The sequence below is a fragment of the Xyrauchen texanus genome, chromosome 46 (assembly GCF_025860055.1).
Source record: "Xyrauchen texanus isolate HMW12.3.18 chromosome 46, RBS_HiC_50CHRs, whole genome shotgun sequence".
In the NCBI taxonomy this organism is placed as follows: domain Eukaryota; kingdom Metazoa; phylum Chordata; class Actinopteri; order Cypriniformes; family Catostomidae; genus Xyrauchen; species Xyrauchen texanus.
The window spans coordinates 22,104,420-22,125,146 of record NC_068321.1 but is presented as its reverse complement, the minus strand read 5'-3'; the positions used below and the strand labels follow the sequence as shown (position 1 = coordinate 22,125,146).

Sequence of the window (20,727 nt, the reverse complement as noted above, 5' to 3'; positions counted from 1 at the left end):
TTTCAATTTACTATATTCGATTTACAGCATTTGTGACATAATGTTGACTACCACAAAATTTCATTTGAACTTTAAAAAAAAGCAAAAATCTGGGTTACATTGAGGCACTTACAATGAAAGTGAATGGGGCCAATCCAATATTTTGTGCTGAACATGTATTTATAATCTAAAAAACAATAATAAAAGTGCCAAAACAAGCCAGAAATACAATGTTCTCAAAGCCACGTTTCAAATTTGAAGATGAGGTTTCTGCAAGCTTTGTTCTCTGTAAAATCGCTGGAAGCGTACAGAGTAAAATTAAGGCTCCGCCTTTCAAGACGAAAAATCTGACGGCACTGCTTGGCTATTATGGATAAAACTATGCCGCATTTTTAAAAACAGACTTTGGAGACAGGCTCATTTTGTATATGAAACTATAAGATAATATACAGTTTTACAACATGAATGCTGCTCAGATTTCATAGTTTGTTGAAGAAAGACGACTAAGGGTAATTCTTTCAGACAAGATCTCATTTAACAATGGAGAATATATCAATATTTCTCAGATTTTATGGACAAAAAGTGATATTGGATGTTTTTCAATGAACGCTTGTCATGGACAATTGACCCAAGTGTGGCGAACTGGATTCATCTGGTGATCGTGTTTTCATAACAAATGTATGATTCCTGTTTTGATATTGCATGTTTTCATTTGTACTCCTGGCAGTTTCTGGAGCATTGCTATCGTGAAACAGAGATCGGATATCAATGTTGAACCCTTAGACCTTTGAAAAGATGTATAATTTGTTAACATTAATTACATTTATAGACAGTAAATTATATATTAAATGTAAGCAAAGTGACGTCACCACCGCGTGCGGGCGATTGCGTATCAACAGGTTAAACCCTCTCAAAAATTGGCCCCATTCACTTCCATTGTAAGTACATTGAGTTTAACTTGTATTGAGCTTAAGTTCATATTGTAATCTCTTACTTTTTATTACAGACTTTGACATCTTGGCAAATGTGAGCCCTCCTCTGAAACTTGTGACACATAAGATTATTGCTAGCTTTTTCTCAGGAGAAACATCTGAGAAGCAGGAGATGTAAGCAAAAGTCTCAAGTAGCTTATTTAGTAATTTAATCTTGTGCTTATTTAGGCGACTTATTTGTGATTTTTATTTCCTATGGGTCTGTTTAATTAGTATTAAGTACCAGCAAAACATTTTGCATCCTTTTGATCATGGCAGTCTCATGTGGGAAGATAAAGCACCTTCTTTAAATCTCTCTGGATAATAGGGTCTCTTAATGGTCTTAAAAGTAAATACAGAAAGACAGATCTTGCAGATCCAGAGCCACCGACAGCAAGGTAGACATTCAGGGCGTTAGTGACTTTTACAATGCGTCATGATGAAACTTCTCGACCAAATAGTTTGATCATTAAGTTAGAACCCACATCCTTATTTATTTTGAGATGATAACAGAGATAAATGCAGTGTTTGAGTGACACAGTGAATCTTGGCATCAAGGTGTGTATTAACCTTGTTTAATCTCAAATACAGCAATATATTAAATGTTTATTTAATTGAAAGATTTCATACCACAATAATGCATAAGCCTGGGTCCCACCTTCTGATCACAAATTACATTGTACCAAAGCAAACTAAACACCATTATAAAAGGACAAGCCCTGCCAGATAGGTCACATTAGCTATTGAGCAGAACGTGGATTAGTCCAATTTATCCATGGGGACTGTGATGATGTCCCAATTGTGGATGCTGAGATGGGCCATCCTACTAATTGGACTGCCGTCAACACAAGCAGGTTAGCACATTACAACTTAGTTATTTCAAATTTCAATAAAAGTTCAACTTGGTCAAATCCCAATATTATTTGGATGTTTTATTTTTATTTTATTTTTTTATTTATCTATTTCTTTCTATGTTTAAAGACTTTATGCCAGATTATGCAGATGGTACAGCAGATCCCATGGACCATTTTTGGCCAACAATGAAAGGTTAATATTCCATTATTTGTTATGTAGAATAGGAAATTATGTAATTACTTAATTATCACCAGTGCTTTATGTACTAAAACAAATGTAATCATACTTCCATTTAGGAATTATGTTTTTGATGTATTTATTAGGTGTAATAAAGAATTACTATTTGTAATAACATTTTTAAGTTTCTGACCTGAAATGACAACAAGTTCCTTTCTGTTTTTAGTGTTCCCCACCACAACAAATGTGATCATAACTACAAGTAGGTTCTTCAAATATATACTGTAACTTTGAAACTGATAGTTAAGTATCATGTTTGCGTCATGTTTCACGCTTCAGAAAACGAAGTTCTGTATTTTTGCTCACTTAAAGTTCTTACCAAAGATCACATATTTTATAACCTCTCTCTTGTTACAGCTGAACCAAATCCCGATCATCAGTCCACAGTCTGCAGCACATGGGGAAATTTCCACTTCAAGACCTTTGATGGTTATTTCTTTCAACAGCCAGACACGTGTAACTACGTTCTGGCTGTGATGTGTGACATCACATCTTCTGATTTTAACATCCAAATGCAAAGAAAGACAGAAAATGGCTTAATCACTTTCAGCACAGTCTCAATAAAGCTGGAGGGGACAGTCATCAAACTCAGTAATGGCGACATCACCATGGATGAAGAAGTGTGAGTTTAAATGCACTTGAGCCCTACAACGTAGTAATTATATTTGGGACCAAAAGTCTGACCACTAGTGTAAATGCTTCTGTTTTGCATTATTTTAAAATTGCATTATTATTTTATACAAATTGTATTACCAGCATAACACGTTGAGTGTAAAATTGAATATAATTTTTTTACATACATTTTTTAATGTCTTAGTATTTAATATGTCCCCCTTTTTTAATGGCAGCATGCACTAGAGCTGGCATGGACTCCAGAAGGTTGTTCAAAACCTGAGGATCCATGTTAATGTTGCAAATGCTCCTAAGAGCATCTCCAAAGAGCACCAAGGGCATCTGATGTACTAAGGAGTTATCATGGTCAATGTCACAAAATTGCTTACATTTTATTAGTGACATTGAACTGTAAATATTTCTTTATTTTACGTCAGAACTCCTGAAACTTCTCTTTTAAATGTGGTCCCAGACTTTTGGACATGTGATGCCTTTTTAAATTTCTCAAGAGGGTCTTTATTTCAGATTGAAAAACTAAGACTCTCAATTTTTGTGACCTAATGCTTTCTGAAACTTACTCTTACAGGGTGTCTATTCCAACCTATAAGAATGGAATTAAAATTGAGGGAAGCCGATCAAGTCTCAAAATCACTAACAAACATGGAGTGACTGTCTATTGGGAGGAAGACCAGTCAGTATTGGTATGAGTTAATAATATCTCTATGTTTAAGTATTCCTTACCTTCTTGGGATTGTTAACCAAAAATAATTTACTCACCCACATGTTGTTCCATGCCCGTATGATTTTCTTTATTCCGTGGAACACAAATGAGATGTTTGGTAGTATGACAGCCCTTGTCACCATTTACTTTCATAGTATGGAAAACATATTTGAAAAAGTCCGTTAGAACATTCTGCATAAGATTCTTTGTGTTTCCTGGAATAAATTTATACAGGTTTGGAAGTTTTGGAGGGAGGGTACATTACAACAGAAATGTCATCTTTATGTGAACTATTCCTGTAACTCTTAGCCTGATCTTAGGCTTCTTATAAAAGCAGTGTGTGGATATGTTGTCAGTTTGTACACCATTAAGCAATCAAATAAGGATTGCCTAAATAAGCAACAGTGAATCAACAAGTTTAGCAAATTTGCTTTGATTTTTTTTTATTGCTGCTTTCTATTTTTCTTTGCTGGTATTTCTTATGGTCATAAATAAAAAAAATATAATGACCAGCTAATAGCCTAGTTTATTTGTTCACGCTGTCTGCATTGTTTTAGCACCCAATTATAAATAAACAGGGGGTGGCTGTGGCTCAGGTGGTAGAGCGGGTCGGCTGCCAATCGCAGGGTTGACGGTTCGATTCCCGGCCCACACGACTTCACATGCCGAAGTGTCCTTGGGCAAGACACTGAACCTTGTATGCTCCCAATGGCAGGATAGCACCTTGCATGGCAGCTCTGCCGCCATTGTTGTATGAGTGTGAATGTGTGTGTGAATGGGTGATTGGGACACAGTGTAAAGCGATTTGGGAACCTCTAAGGTTAAAAAAAAGTGCTATATAAGTGCATACCATTTACCATTTACAGTGTGCTAAACAAATGCAGGTGTTTAGTGAATTCGCCATGTTGTATTTTGTCTCCAACCTTATTTTCTGTTATTGTTGCCTAGATTGAACTTCCTGAAAAGTACCAAGGCCAGACCTGTGGACTCTGTGGAAACTTTAACGGCAACAGAATGGACGATTTCAGTGACACTGGTAAACATGATGGTTTAAATAAATCACCTGCTTCTTTCAGGCATTTTTTTTTTAACACCATTTAGTCACAGTGATTACGTTTGAACATCAACTTTAATAGTATGCAATAGATTTGTTCTAAAAAAAAAAACATATTTTCAGTCTCTTTGGAATACAAGTTAAAAAACATTCTTGTATTGTGTCAACTTCAGACTAGGGTTAATTTAGTTTTAAATGTTATATTAGTCTTTTATTTTAATGTCCATTCAATTTAGTTTTCATTTGTCACTGTATTATTATTATCCTGTTTTTTAATGTAAGTTTTTCAGTATATTTAGCTTTTTAAGGGCTACCAAAGTTAACATGTTAACTGAGATATTTAGATGTTTACCACCATTAATTTACAGGTAATAAACACATTTACCTAATTTGACATTGAAATGGTGGCATTCTGTTCGGTGTGCTCACAAAAAAAAAAAAAAAAAGATTTGTGGTCAGTTTGTGTTGTAGTTTAGTTAGTTTTGGAGCAATGAACATGAATTTTATTTTAGTTTCGGTTTTCCCATTTATTTTTAATTTTTTACAGTTTACCAAAATGTTTACATTTAGTTTATGTTTTAGCTTACAATAATTACAGTACTTTACATATACAGTTTGATCGCTCACCATGTTAAGATTTGATTGTGATTTAGCATAACCAATTATGAATTCTTCTCAGGCCTGGCCGCATGGAAGTTGTCTTCACCAACTGAATCCTGTGAGGACATTACACTTGACCCCATTGATAACTGTATAAACCAGGTATAATTAAATCAAATCAGGATTGTTTTAACTATTTCAACAAATATGGGACATTTCTTGAAATTATCAAATAGAATGTGAACCTATGGACTGTTTCATCTTATTTACCAATTGAAACATTGGTACCTTTGACTGTGTCCCCTGAAATGGTTTATTTTGTCTCCCAGACAAGAATTTGTCAGCAGTATCTCAGCAGTTCGGGGTTTGATGATTGTCACCGTGTCTTGGACATGAGTTCATATGAAAAGACCTGTGTAAACGACCTGTGTCAATGTTACGGGAAACACGACTGTCTCTGCGACACACTCACAGAGATTTCACGACAGTGCACGCATGCAGGTGGCAGACCAGGAACATGGAGAACAGACCAGCTCTGTCGTGAGTATAGTCATTTACAGAAATCATAAAGTTGGAATTAGACAAACACATATTTATGGGTATAAATAAACACACTTTTGAAAAAGACATAATTTTCTTTTCTGTGTTGCCTTTTTAAAAGGACCACTTTATGTCATCCAGTAAATCACTGATTCTTGATAACTGGGACAAAACTCCTACTTCTTGCCTAAGAATCAATATTGGTCACAAACAACAACATGTACTATCATGTTAAATATTTATTATAAATATTTTCAAATCTAGCATTAAACTGCAATTAAGAATGAACAGATACAGGATGATTCCCACTTGAGGTCCAGCTATTGAATGGACACCAACGTGAGACGGAATATCTGGCAATGGTTCACAGCTTATGGTGCTGATAAAATAACCATATTTTGCATATCACACATATATTCATTGCAGTAGCCATTTCATTTTTCTGATGTTGCTGGCTACTAATGGGATCATAAATTATCAAAATTTTCACAATTACAATTTCAACGACAGAGCTGAAATATCATTGTTGTGATAAAAAACATATAAGCAACTTTAATCGAATTAATTACATGGTGCCCATGATTAATTGCGATTAATGGCATATACAAATATTTGCTGAGAAAGCCCCTCATATAACAATAATTCAATATGAAATAATTATACATAGTTATCTTTAAATATTAAAAAATGATATATATATATATATATTCAGATAATTATAATGCCTTACATTCTTGTGGCAGAAGAGTTAATCATTGATAATTCAATACAAAAATTGGCTTTAGAATACAATATATTGTTTACTATCATATTATTGATCATAAGTCAATCATTGGCACACAGTTCACAGCAATCCATTTCACAAGTGAATTTGTCAGGCAGTTGGAGATTTATTATGGGGGCTTGTTTAAGGACCTGTCAATTTATACCTGCATCAGACATGCTTGTGTAGCATCTCAGGTGCGTTGCGTCATAAACATAAAATGTTTAGGTCACTGTGTCAAATTAAATATAGTTTAATACTCAATCTTTAAACACATCTTGAGATAATAAATGTTTTGAATGCAAGAACATAACGGATGTTTGTGAACCCTGCCTGCTGAGGGATTGTTTTCTTTACTGTATAAACTGCGTGTTGCCATACAGCTGAAATTTCAATTACTGCCCTCTGGAGCAAACAGGTGGTACTACAAGCTTGCATTTCTCAGGGATCTTCCTTATTACGGTCCGGGGGCATTGCGATTAATTGTGTAATAATTTTTTACGTGTTATTTTTAATAAAATTAATCGCACTGAATTAATGCGTTAAATCAACAGCCCTAATATAAATATATATATACAGTGAGGAAAATAAGTATTTGAACACCCTGCTATTTTGCAAGTTCTCCCACTTAGAAATCATGGAGGGGTCTGAAATTGTCATCGTAGGTGCATGTCCACTGTGAGAGACATAATCTAAAAAAAAAATCCAGAAATCACAATGTATAATTTTTTAACTATTTATTTGTATGATACAGCTGCAAATAAGTATTTGAACACCTGAGAAAATCAATGTTAATATTTGGTACAGTAGCCTTTGTTTGCAATTACAGAGGGCCAAAATCCCTCCTGCAGTGTGTGCAAACCTGGTGAAAAACTACAGGAAACGTTTGACCACTCCTCCACACAGATCTTCTCTAGATCAGTCAGGTTTCTGGGCTGTCGCTGAGAAACACGGAGTTTGAGCTCACTCCAAAGATTCTCTATTGGGTTTAGTTCTGGAGACTGGCTAGGCCACGCCAGAACCTTGATATGCTTCTTACAGAGCCACTCCTTGGTTATCCTGGCTGTGTGCTTCGGGTCATTGTCATGTTGGAAGACCCAGCCTCGACCCATCTTCAATGCTCTAACTGAGGGAAGGAGGTTGTTCCCCAAAATCACGCAATACATGGCCCCGGTCATCCTCTCCTTAATACAGTGCAGTCGCCCTGTCCCATGTGCAGAAAAACACCCCCAAAGCATGATGCTACCACCCCCCTTCTTCACAGTAGGGATGGTGTTCTTGGGATGGTACTCATCATTCTTCTTCCTCCAAACACGGTTAGTGGAATTATGACCAAAAAGTTATATTTTGGTCTCATCTGACCACATGACTTTCTCCCATGACTCCTCTGGATCATCCAAATGGTCATTGGCAAACTTAAGACGGGCCTTGTGCTGGTTTAAGCAGGGGTACCTTCCGTGCCATGCATGATTTCAAACCATGATGTCTTAGTGTATTACCAACAGTAACCTTGGAAACGGTGGTCCCAGCTCTTTTCAGGTCATTGACCAGCTCCTCCTGTGTAGTTCTGGGCTAATTTCTCACCTTTCTTAGGATCATTGAGACCCCACGAGGTGAGATCTTGCATGGAGCCCCAGTCCGAGGGAGATTGACAGTCATGTTTAGCTTCTTCCATTTTCTAGTGATTACTCCAACAGTGGACCTTTTTTCACCAAGCTGCTTGGCAATTTCCCCGTAGCCCTTTCCAGCCTTGTGGAGGTGTACAATTTTGTCTCTAGTGTCTTTGGACAGCTCTTTGGTCTTGGCCATGTTAGTAGTTGGATTCTTACTGATTGTATGGGGTGGACAGGTGTCTTTGTGCAGCTAACGACCTCAAACAGGTGCATCTAATTTAGGATAATAAATGGAGTGGAGGTGGACATTTTAAAGGCAGACTAACAGGTCTTTGAGGGTCAGAATTCTAGCTGATAGACAGGTGTTCAAATACTTATTTGCAGCTGTATCATACAAATAAATAGTTAAAAAATCATATATTGTGATTTCTGGATTTTTTTTTTTTTGATTATGTCTCTCACAGTGGACATGCACCTACGATGACAATTTCAGACCCCTCCATGATTTCCAAGTGGGAGAACTTGCAAAATAGCAGGGTGTTCAAATACTTATTTTCCTCACTGTATATATATATTCAGTGAAATGCATGGAAGAAGAAACCCTGCATATTATAACAGAAGTAAAACAATTATCTAGAGCAGCAACCATAATATGTATTGATATACTATGTATTGTTCTGTCGAGCAGAGAAGAATTGCACACTAAACCTGGAATACTTGGAGTGTGGCAGTCCATGCAGAGACACCTGCACTGACCCAGAAGGAAGCAAGTTGTGTAAAGATCACTGTGTGGATGGCTGTTTCTGCCCTGAGGGTAAGATTTAGGATTAGGATTTTCCTTCCTCGCTTGTTCTGGAAGAACTAGACACATGCAGATCATTTTAAATGAGATATATTTGTTTTTACAAAAATTGTTCTACATTTTCTTTTAATTTTGTAAAGGCACTGTGGAAGATGACATTGGTCACAGTGGTTGTGTTCTTATCGGTGAGTGCCCATGTGAGCACAATGGTACACTATACCAATCAGGAGAGTCATATACACAAGCATGTAAAACATGGTGAGTCAGTCATCAATATAACACGCACACACACACACACGTTGGTCTACCTATCAAACTATACTGTATACTGTACAAACTATAGATTCTATAAAAAACATAAACATTCACAAAAAACATTCTGCAATATTACATTTTCAATAAAACATCGTTTAACATATTTTTTAAGCTATTTAAATTATGGGGACACTAGAAATGTCCTCATAAACCACATAAACATGCCCACACACACACATTTTTTTTCTACAATGGAGAAGACTTTGGATTGGCTTCTAATATTTAATGATTTTTTTGATCAGTTGAGATACGGGAACACTATACACACAGATAATTATACAGTAGTTACACATACACGTGCACCAGCCAATTGAATTTGACAGAATGGACCCACAATAATATTGCTGCCATATTGCACCAGTGTGTGTGCTGCTGGATATTGGAATTGCATGGATCTGGAATGTCCCGGAATCTGCTCTGTTGTTGGAGGGTCTCACATCACCACTTATGATGGAAAAAGCTTCACCTTCAGCGGCAGCTGTGATTACATCCTCACTAAGGTCTGTGATTCTCTATGAAGCAAATGCACCTTTACTTTCACCTCACGGTACTTCCTGAAATGATTAATTCTCTTTGTTTTTAGCACTCCAGTGATAGTGATATTGCTGTCCTGGGAAATCTGGCAAAGTGTGATCCAGCCCGAACAGACACTTGTCTAAATTCGGTTACCCTTGTCGTCTCCGGAACCACTGTAAGCACTGTAATTGTTTAGAATTATATTATTATTTTAATTCTTAGATATTTTCACAAATTATTTTACTTGGGGTAAGTGTTAGGGTGATGATTGAAAGCAACATAATCCCAAAAATTAATTACGCTTATCAATTACAAAACATAATTGTGTTTTCTCTTTTACTTATGAAACAGATTAGTTTTTCTTCTGGTGGAACTGTGACACTGAATGGAAACAGCCCATATGGACTTCCTGCCTACATAGGTTGGTAGTCAAATATGAGGGACCTCAATATCAGACTTGTACATAAAAATGTCTATACCTTCTTCATTATTAAAGGAATAGTTTATTCAAAAATGAAAATACAGTATTTACTCACCTTCATGTTGTTTCAAACCTGTATGACTTCCTTCCTTCCATGATACATACAATTATAAGTTTAGAATGGAAGAATATTCAAGCACTTCTTTCTCATATAACAACATTGTATAGTGATAAGAGGCAGTCAATCTTCAAATATTTATTAAGAAAAAAAAGCCCCAAATAATTACCATTGTCAAATCAATGCTTTTTTATTACCCATTAATTTCTTGTCACAGATGGTGCGGTCATCTTCCAGCCCTCTTCATCCTTCATCATTGCTGATTTGAAGAGTCTTCGTCTAGAGATCCAGTTGGCTCCAGTCATGCAGTTGTATATTGTAGCCAGCCCTGAAGAGCAAGGGAAACTGAGTGGTGAGTTCATTCAGACAGTCATCTAGATGCTTGCTAAAATATATATTTGTGAATTCAATGTACAGTAAATCACGGTCAGCACATAACAGAATCACAGTTTTGAACATTTTTGGAGTAAGGACTCCATCCACTACATACCCATATTTTAGAAAAAGACTTGTTAAACAACATATGCATCATGGTTATTTCAAAGGAATATGAACTGAATTGCAAATGGCTTAGGTTTCACTGATTACGGTGTGTTTCTCTTGTGAACTGCTTATCCTAATCCTACTTGTACATCATGCTTCTCTCAGGTCTGTGTGGGAACTATAACAATGTCCTAAAAGATGACTTTAAAATGGAATCAGGCATTACAGAGGGGACATCAACAACATTTGTCAACTTTTGGAAACACTCGTACAGTTGTCCTGATCTTGAAAGCACATTTGAAAACCCCTGTAGTCTGAATGTGGAAATAGGTATATAAACTACATATGTATATATACAGTATGTGTGTGTGTGTGTGTGTGTGTGTGTGTGTGTGTGTGTGTGTGTGTGTGTGTGTGTGTGTGTGTGTGTGTGTGTGTGTGTGTGTGTGTGTGTGTGTGTGTGTGTGTGTGAGAGAATCAATGTAATGTATAATGTATATTTAAACCTATATTTATAAACACTTAAGCATGCTGTAACTAGTTTTGCAACATATATGTTGCATTTGGATAATTCTGTTTACTCTAAACATATTAGAAGAAAATCACCCTAACATCTTTGTTGTTTAAAATCTTGCTATGTTTCACATAGGTAATCAATGTCCTTTTGATTCTTTTCACTTAGAGAAATTCGCTAAAGACTTGTGTTCCAGCCTCACAAACCCAAATGGAACCTTTGCCCCATGTCATTCAGAAATATGTCCTGAGATTTATTATGAAGTGAGTCTTCCTGCACAAAACATACTCTCTTTTATATTTACCATACAATTGTGTACTTTAACGTATGCAATCTGGCTTCCGTCCTTTGCAGAGGTGCGTCTATGACACCTGTAAGTGTGCAGATATTAAGAAGTGTATGTGCGCGTCCCTGTCCACCTATGCCCATGCCTGTGCTGCCAGAGGAATCATTCTCCAGGACTGGATGGATTCAGAACACTGTGGTGAGTGCTATATAGGTTTTTGTTTGTTAGCATGTATAGTTTCATTGGCTTGATTTGTTTAAAGGCATGCCTGTCTGTCTCTGGCTATACAGACACGATTTCGGAGTGTTCAAACAACATGAAGTACTCCTACAACGTGACCAGCTGTGGCAGCACCTGTCGTTCTCTCAGTGGGCAAGATTACACCTGCAAATTATCCACACCTGTATATGGATGTGTCTGTCCTGAGGGCACCTACCTCAATGATGCAGGCAGCTGTGTGCATGCTGACCAATGTCCTTGTTACTCTGGAAGCCAGGTCATAGAGCCATCTGGAATATTCTTCAAGGATGGGGTTAAATGGTACAAATATAATTTCCATGCATTATTAATAGAAATAAAAATAAAAAACACATTATGGTCGAATTTTTATTCTGTGAACAATTTTTTCATATTACAGTACCTGTAATCTCGGCATATTACACTGCTCAAGCAAAGAAGGTAAAGTTCAGCTTTCTCTGCAATACAATACCACTATCCAAATTCAGACTTGAGATAAGACAACACTGGTATAATGTGTACACACTGCAGAAACATTCTCTTGTTTTCCAATAAAAATAGCTTAACATCCTTAAAACATAATGAATTGGCATGAGAAGCAAAATTGCATAAGTCATGAGAGGACTTGTCTTCATCTTGATTGAAAAAAATTAGTTCACCCAAAAATGATACGTCATAGTTTACTCACCCTCATGCCATTCAAAATTCATATTACAAACCTGCAGAACACAAAATGTGATATTTTAATGAATACTGCTGTCAACCTTTTCAATACAATGGCAGTTGATAGTGACCCAGGAGTGTCACCTTTGCACATTCATGGAGCGCTATGAGAGAAGCTTGTTCAAAGTTGCTGGTGCGTCCACATGAGAACTTGCATTGTTTAGCACATTGGTTGCAAAAAAAGCACGTTTTTGTATGAACACTTGCTACTTTTAGGTAGTTTTTAAGGTTTAAAGTGAGGCGCTATCAAATGCCATTGAAATAAACAGCTCACAATATTAATTACAACTAAAGAAAGAAAGTTATACTGGATATTTTTACTGGAAAGCAAGGCAAATATCAATTAGGAAAAATATTTGTTCCAGTGCTACTTATACACTCCTCATCAATGTGCCTGTTCTGTTTGTAGATTGTGTGGATCCAATGGTCTTCTTCAACTGCTCAAGTTATGAACCAAGACAAAAAGGAACAGAGTGTCAGAGAACATGCCAGAACCAAGACCCAAACAATTGCGTGAGTTAGGATGGACTGATGGATAAGCACACATGGATAAAAGGATGAAATAATTGCCTCCATATTGTAGTTTCTATTTTGTATTATTTGCTATAGTAACAAAATATGTCTTGTAACAGCAGTTGTACAGGGAACAATATTTTTCTCTTCTTGACTTGTTTTGGCTATAGGTGAGTACAGGGTGTGTATCAGGATGTATGTGCCCAGATGGCCTTCTGGCAGATGGTAAAGATCGGTGTGTAGAGAAGAGAAACTGCCGATGCATCCACAATGGAGTCACCTATTTACCTGGCGACCAAGTTCAAGAGGATTGTAACAAATGGTGAGCCAATAACCCATGTTAAAACACTTGTTTTAACCGTGTCATCTTTGTTTTATCAACACCCATAGTATAGTGTAAAGCCTACACTACCAGTCAAGAGTTTGGATGCTCTTGACTGAATTTACTGTGTGTTTACATGATCAAAAGACTTTTGCTTAAATGTTTGGAATTATTTTTGTAGACAAATATTAGTTGTGCTTCAGTATAAATGTTGTTACCAAACCAAAATTGACCGAATAATAAGGGAACAGCAGACAAAAAGTGCTTAGCGTTCATGGAAACACCTTTAACTCTTTTTTTAAAAGCATCCCAGGTTGATAGCTTGTGAAGTTTATTGAGAGAATGAACAAAGTTCGCAGAGCTGTAATCTCAGCAAAGTATAGCTATTCTGAAGAAGTTAAAATATATGATAGTTCTAGATTTAGGATACTTTCACTTGTGTTATTTCATAGTTTTGAGGACTTGGCTAGTATTTTATGTGTAAAAAAGTGTAAAATGTGTAAAAAGTAATAACGAAATGAGCCGCCTGTCATGGCATGCAATGCTTCAGTATTTATTTGTGAACTGTTCTCTATATTTCAGCACATGCATAGATGGGATGTGGAGTTGTACAAAAAAGCCATGCTATGGCACTTGTACCATCTATGGTGAAGGTCATTTCAAGACATTTGATGGCAAGAGATATTCCTTCCACGGAGACTGTGAATCCATCTTAGCTCACGTATGTCTTTCTCAACTATGTCCTTCCAGTTATGAAGAACTTTTTTAATGAAATTGCTATTGATCAAGTTGCTATTGATCTCTATTAGTTTAAAACAAAACAGAAAATTACAAGTATTCCTAGGTAAATGAAAAATAGCACTGGTGAAAAAAATTCTAATGTATTTTTAAAATACTTTAGAAACACCCTGTTTGGGTGTTTCAACATGTTGAAGGAATGTTCTGGGTTATTTTCATCTTAATGTCAATAGACAGCATCTGTGGCGTGTTGTCGATTACCACAAACAAATCTTACTCATACCTCAGTTTATAAACTTTAACAGGACATCCATTTACAGTAGTAGACTTACAATGTAAGCCAAGCAAGTGGAACTCAGGGCTTTAAAGGCAATAATATTAAGCTTCTATTTTTAGAAAAAACTTTGTTAAACCAGCTGTAAAGTTATCCAAATAATTTTTTAGACTACTTTTCGAACTTTTGTTATGCACTACCAATGTAATGCATTTAAGTGGAGTCTGCAGAAGTCCATGAAAACCGTAACATGTACACCATAGTACACCATGTTCCATGTCCCTTTCTGGCATGGATACCAAACGAAAGTACTTTCATCTTTTCAAAATGGTCATGACAAACATTACCAAAAAATTGTAAATTGGTTAACGATTCTGCCACACCAGAGTCTTGATAAAACTTTTTCTTTTTATAAATGTTATGGTTATGCTTCTGAAAGTTTTAAGTTGTTCACTCTCTGACACTGAGTGACTGCATGTAACCACTCTAGGATTATTGCGAAATGGACCACAGTCCCTCTTTCCGCCTGGTCACAGAGAACATCCCCTGTGGCAGCACCAACTCCATTTGTTCCAAGTCCATCGATCTTTACATTGGGGTGAGGTTATTTTCATTGCACAAAGTGTACTATTAAAGTATCCTAAAACAAGCAATATACAACAAGCATGTAACTAATGTACAATATGTATATAACTCAGTTTATTTAACTAATTATGCCACTGACTATTCAAATACCTGCAGAGATATAAGATGATGTTAACCAAGGAGAATGGAGTCAACGTTAAGGTTGAAACCAATGGCACTGATTATGAATATCAAATCTATTCAGCCGGGATTTACATTGTCATTGAGGTCAGAGAACTTTTAAACTTAATCTGGGACAATAAGACAAGTCTGATGCTCCAACTGCATCCCAGCTTAAAGGTATGCACTATCCATACATACTGTACTCTACACAAACACTCTTTACCCTTTGTTCATCCTCTCACCATCCACATGATCTCTATGGCAGGGCAAGGTGTGTGGACTGTGTGGGAACTTTGATGGTAATGCAAATAATGACTTTATGAAGCATAATGGAGAAGAGGTAGCAGATGCAGATGCATTTGGGAATAGCTGGAAGGTGAATCCAAGCTGTCCAGATGGGACAAACAGGATGAACCCTTGTGAAGAAAAGCCACATCGAAGTGCCTGGGCTATCAAACAATGCAGCATCATCAACAACATTGTCTTTAAAGATTGCCATTCACTTGTAAGTACCAGGATAAAAAAAAAATTTTTTATCTAGTGTAGTCACCATGGTAACCCTCTATTTTTCTGTTTGTCCTGTCCGTAGGTGGACTCTGTCCCATATTATGATGCCTGTGTAAGGGACACTTGTGCATGTGACACTGGGGGTGATTGTGATTGTTTCTGTACTGCGGTGGCAGCCTATGCTGCTGAATGCCGAAAAATGGGAGCTTGTGTGGCATGGAGGAGCCCAAGCATTTGTCGTAAGTCCAAATATTTATAAAATCCCTTTTTGTCTATCAACTAACTGTACACTGCACACAATTCGATAGAAATTGGGAATTAAGGTGTTATGGAGTTACAATTAAGGTGTTATCTTTGATTAAAGGGATAGTTGACCCAAAAAAGAAAATTGTCATTTACCTTATTTCTGGAACACAAAAGATACAGTTATTATCTTCAGTTACAATTGACTTTCATTGTATGGAAAAAGATGCAGGGAAAGTCAATGATAACTAAGACTAACATCTCTTCTTGTGTCTGGTAACTATCCCTTTAAGACACAATGCTTCATTTTTAATACACATTGTAATTTAGCTGAATGAAGTGGTTCTTCTTACAGCTTTATTCTGTGACTTCTACAACAACCCTCCGAATGAATGTGAGTGGCACTATAAAACCTGTGGATCCTGCATGAAAACCTGCAAAAACCTTAATGGAACTTGCTCCCCTCAAATTCCTCCACTTGAGGGTAAGAATTGAATAATGAAACAAACACTGTAAAGAATGTCCTAAACACTTGCATAAGACTAACTTGAAAGTATTTAAGTACTATAAGTATTTACCAAAATGTCCAGAAACAATATATCAATACAATATAATGTATCATTTCCTTGTCTATCTCTTATATACTTTTATTATTCTACTAGGATGTTTTCCTCAGTGTCCTTCAGAGAGGCCATATATGAGAGAGGAGACAATGAAGTGTGTTACAATAGAAATATGTAATTACTGTTTTTATAATGGGATTGAATATCCGCCTGGATCAGTTGTTTACAACACCACAGATGGGCATGATTCGTGTTTAATAGCTGTGTGTCAAGAAAACGGAGAAATAAAAAGAAATGTTGTTCCTGACTGTTATCCAACCACAACAACACCTTTCACTTTCACATCTACATCTACATCCACATCAGCAGAAACATCTACAACTAAAAAAACATCAACAGAGACATTTACAACCACATCCACCACTACACCAACTACTACTGTGACACAAACATTTACAGAGACAGAAACAACAGCTCCAACAACTGTTACAATAACGCCTACATCAACAGAAACCCCCTCTACAACTAGTATATCCACTGGTACAACAACACCCACATCAACAGAAAAACCCTCTACAACTAGTATATCCACTGGTACAACAACACACACATCAACAGAGACATTTACAACCACATCCACCACTACACCAACTACTACTGTGACACAAACATTTACAGAGACAGAAACAACGGCTCCAACAACTGTTACTATAACGCCTACATCAACAGAAACACCCTCTACAACTATTTCAACTACAGTTACAACAACACCTCATGTCTGTGATTGTGAGTGGTCAAATTGGATTGACAGCAACACACCCAGTAAAGAACCCAAAGGATTCGAAACAGAGTCAATCACTGTTTTGTGGAATTCAGCAAAGATTTCTTGTCAGAGCCCAAGCGAGATTGAATGTAGGGCAGTAGACTATCCAGAAAACTCCTTGGATGAAATGGGACAAGAAGTATATTGCAATACATCCTATGGTCTGACATGTTCAAATGAAGACAATGCGGATGGCTTAATACCATTATGTCGTAATTACGAAATACGTGTAAGATGTTGTGAAGCTATGTGTACTACAACCTACTCTACTGTTACACCCACAAGTAAAACCACCGAAACACCTACGACATCTTCCATTAAAACAACTGTGGTATCAACAACACCCACATCAACAGAAACACCCTCTACAACTAGTATATCCAGTGGTACAACAACACCCACATCAACAGAAACATTTACAACCACATCCACCACTTCACCAACTACTACTGTGACACAAACTTTTACAGAGACAGAAACAACAGCTCCAACAACTGTTACAATAACGCCTACATCAACAGAAACCCCCTCTACAACTAGTATATCCACTGGTACAACAACACCCACATCAACAGAAACACCCTCTACAACTAGTATATCCACTGGTACAACAATACCCACATCAACAGAGACATTTACAACCACATCCACCACTACACCAACTACTATTGTGACACAAACATTTACAGAGACAGAAACAACAGCTCCAACAACTGTTACAATAACGCCTACATCAACAGAAACCCCCTCTTCAACTAGTATATCCACCGGTACAACAACACCCACATCAGCAGAAACACCCTCTACAACTAGTATATCCACTGGTACAACAACACCCACATCAGCAGAAACACCCTCTACAACTAGTATATCCACTGGTACAACAACACCCACATCAACAGAGACACCCTCTACAACTAGTATATCCACTGGTACAACAATACCCACATCAACAGAGACATTTACAACCACATCCACCACTACACCAACTACTATTGTGACACAAACATTTACAGAGACAGAAACAACAGCTCCAACAACTGTTACACTAACGCCTACATCAACAGAAACACCCTCTACAACTAGTATATCCACTGGTACAACAACACCCACATCAGCAGAGACACCCTCTACAACTAGTATATCCACTGGTACAACAATACCCACATCAACAGAGACATTTACAACCACATCCACCACTACACCAACTACTATTGTGACACAAACATTTACAGAGACAGAAACAACAGCTCCAACAACTGTTACAATAACGCCTACATCAACAGAAACCCCCTCTTCAACTAGAATATCCACCGGTACAACAACACCCACATCAACAGAAACACCCTCTACAACTAGTATATCCACTGGTACAACAATACCCACATCAACAGAGACATTTACAACCACATCCACCACTACACCAACTACTACTGTGACACAAACATTTACAGAGACAGAAACAACAGCTCCAACAACTGTTACAATAACGCCTACATCAACAGAAACCCCCTCTTCAACTAGTATATCCACTGGTACAACAACACCCACATCAACAGAAACCCCATCTTCAACTAGTATATCCACTGGTACAACAACACCCACATCAACAGAAACACCCTCTACAACTAGTATATCCACTGGTACAACAACACCCACATCAACAGAGACATTTACAACCACATCCACCACTACACCAACTACTATTGTGACACAAACATTTACAGAGACAGAAACAACAGCTCCAACAACCGTTACAATAACACCTACATCAACAGAAACACCCTCTACAACTAGTTCAACTACAGTTACAACAACACCTCATGTCTGTGATTGTGAGTGGTCAAATTGGATTGACAGCAACACACCCAGTGAAGAACCCAAAGGATTCGAAACAGAGTCAATCACTGTTTTGTGGAATTCAGCAAAGATTTCTTGTCAGAGCCCCAGCGAGATTGAATGTAGGGCAGTAGACTATCCAGAAAACTCCTTGGATGAAATGGGACAAGAAGTATATTGCAATACATCCTTTGGTTTGATATGTTCAAACGAAGACAATGCAGATGGCTTGATACCATTATGTCGTAATTACGAAATACGTGTAAGATGTTGTGAAGCTATGTGTACTACAACCTATTCTACTGTTACACCCTCAAGTACAACCACCGAAACACCTACGACAAATTCCATTACAACAACTGTGGTATCAACAACACCCACATCAACAGAGACATTTACAACCACATCCACCACTACACCAACTACTACTGTGACACAAACTTTTACAGAGACAGAAACAACAGCTCCAACAACTGTTACAATAACGCCTACATCAACAGAAACCCCTCTACAACTAGTATATCCACTGGTACAACAACACTCACATCAGCGGAAACACCCTCCACAACTAGTATATCCACTGGTACAACAACACCTACATCAACAGAAACACCCTCTACAACTAGTATATCCACTGGTACAACAACACCTACATCAACAGAAACACCCTCTACAACTAGTATATCCACTGGTACAACACCACCTACATCAACAGAAACACCCTCTACAACTAGTATATCCACTGGTACAACAACACCCACATCAACCGAGACATTTACAACCACATCCACCACTACACCAACTACTACTGTGACACAAACCTTTACAGAGACAGAAACAACAGCTCCAACAACTGTTACAATAACGCCTACATCAACAGAAACCCCCTCTTCAACTAGTATATCCACTGGTACAACAACACCCACATCAACAGAAACACCCTCTACAACTAGCATATCCACTGGTACAACAACACCCACATCAACAGAGACATTTACAACCACATCCACCACTACACCAACTACTACTGTGACACAAACATTTACAGAGACAGAAACAACAGCTCCAACAACTGTTACAATAACGCCTACATCAACAGAAACCCCCTCTTCAACTAGTATATCCACTGGTACAACAACACCCACATCAACAGAAACCCCATCTTCAACTAGTATGTCCACTGGTACAACAACACCCACATCAACAGAAACACCCTCTACAACTAGTATATCCACTGGTACAACAATATCCACATCAATAGAGACATTTACAACCACATCCACCACTACACCAACTACTATTGTGACACAAACATTTACAGAGACAGAAACAACAGCTCCAACAACTGTTACAATAACACCTACATCAACAGAAACACTCTCTACAACTAGTTCAACTACAGTTACAACAACACCTCATGTCTGTGATTGTGAGTGGTCAAATTGGATTGACAGCAACACACCCAGTGAAGAACCCAAAGGATTCGAAACAGAGTCAATCACTGTTTTGTGGAATTCAGCAAAGATTTCTTGTCAGAGCCCCAGCGAGATTGAATGTAGGGCAGTAGACTATCCAGAAAACTCCTTGGATGAAATGGGACAAGAAGTATATTGCAATACATCCTTTGGTTTGATATGTTCAAACGAAGACAATGCAGATGGCTTGATACCATTATGTCGTAATTACGAAATACGTGTAAGATGTTGTGAAGCTATGTGTACTACAACCTATTCTACTGTTACACCCTCAAGTACAACCACCGAAACACCTACGACAAATTCCATTACAACAACTGTGG

At 37.3% G+C, this 20,727-nt stretch overlaps 1 protein-coding gene across 1 annotated transcript; it reads left to right on the top strand.

Annotated features, from left to right (window-relative positions):
- Positions 1–1,699: 1,699 nt before the first annotated feature.
- Positions 1,700–19,810, top strand: LOC127637955 (mucin-2-like). The gene is made up of 28 exons (XM_052119228.1): positions 1,700–1,804; positions 1,932–1,997; positions 2,209–2,244; positions 2,400–2,664; positions 3,241–3,355; positions 4,324–4,411; positions 5,109–5,191; positions 5,359–5,569; positions 8,634–8,759; positions 8,888–9,005; positions 9,424–9,562; positions 9,646–9,753; positions 9,930–9,999; positions 10,335–10,469; positions 10,766–10,930; positions 11,283–11,377; positions 11,469–11,598; positions 11,691–11,940; positions 12,038–12,078; positions 12,770–12,873; positions 13,044–13,195; positions 13,778–13,916; positions 14,698–14,805; positions 14,949–15,131; positions 15,220–15,459; positions 15,544–15,700; positions 16,060–16,188; positions 16,367–19,810. The coding sequence occupies exons 1-28, from the start codon at positions 1,726–1,728 to the stop codon at positions 19,741–19,743; spliced, it is 6,909 nt and encodes a 2,302-aa protein (XP_051975188.1). The 5' UTR covers positions 1,700–1,725; the 3' UTR covers positions 19,744–19,810.
- The last annotated feature ends 917 nt before the right edge of the window (positions 19,811–20,727 follow it).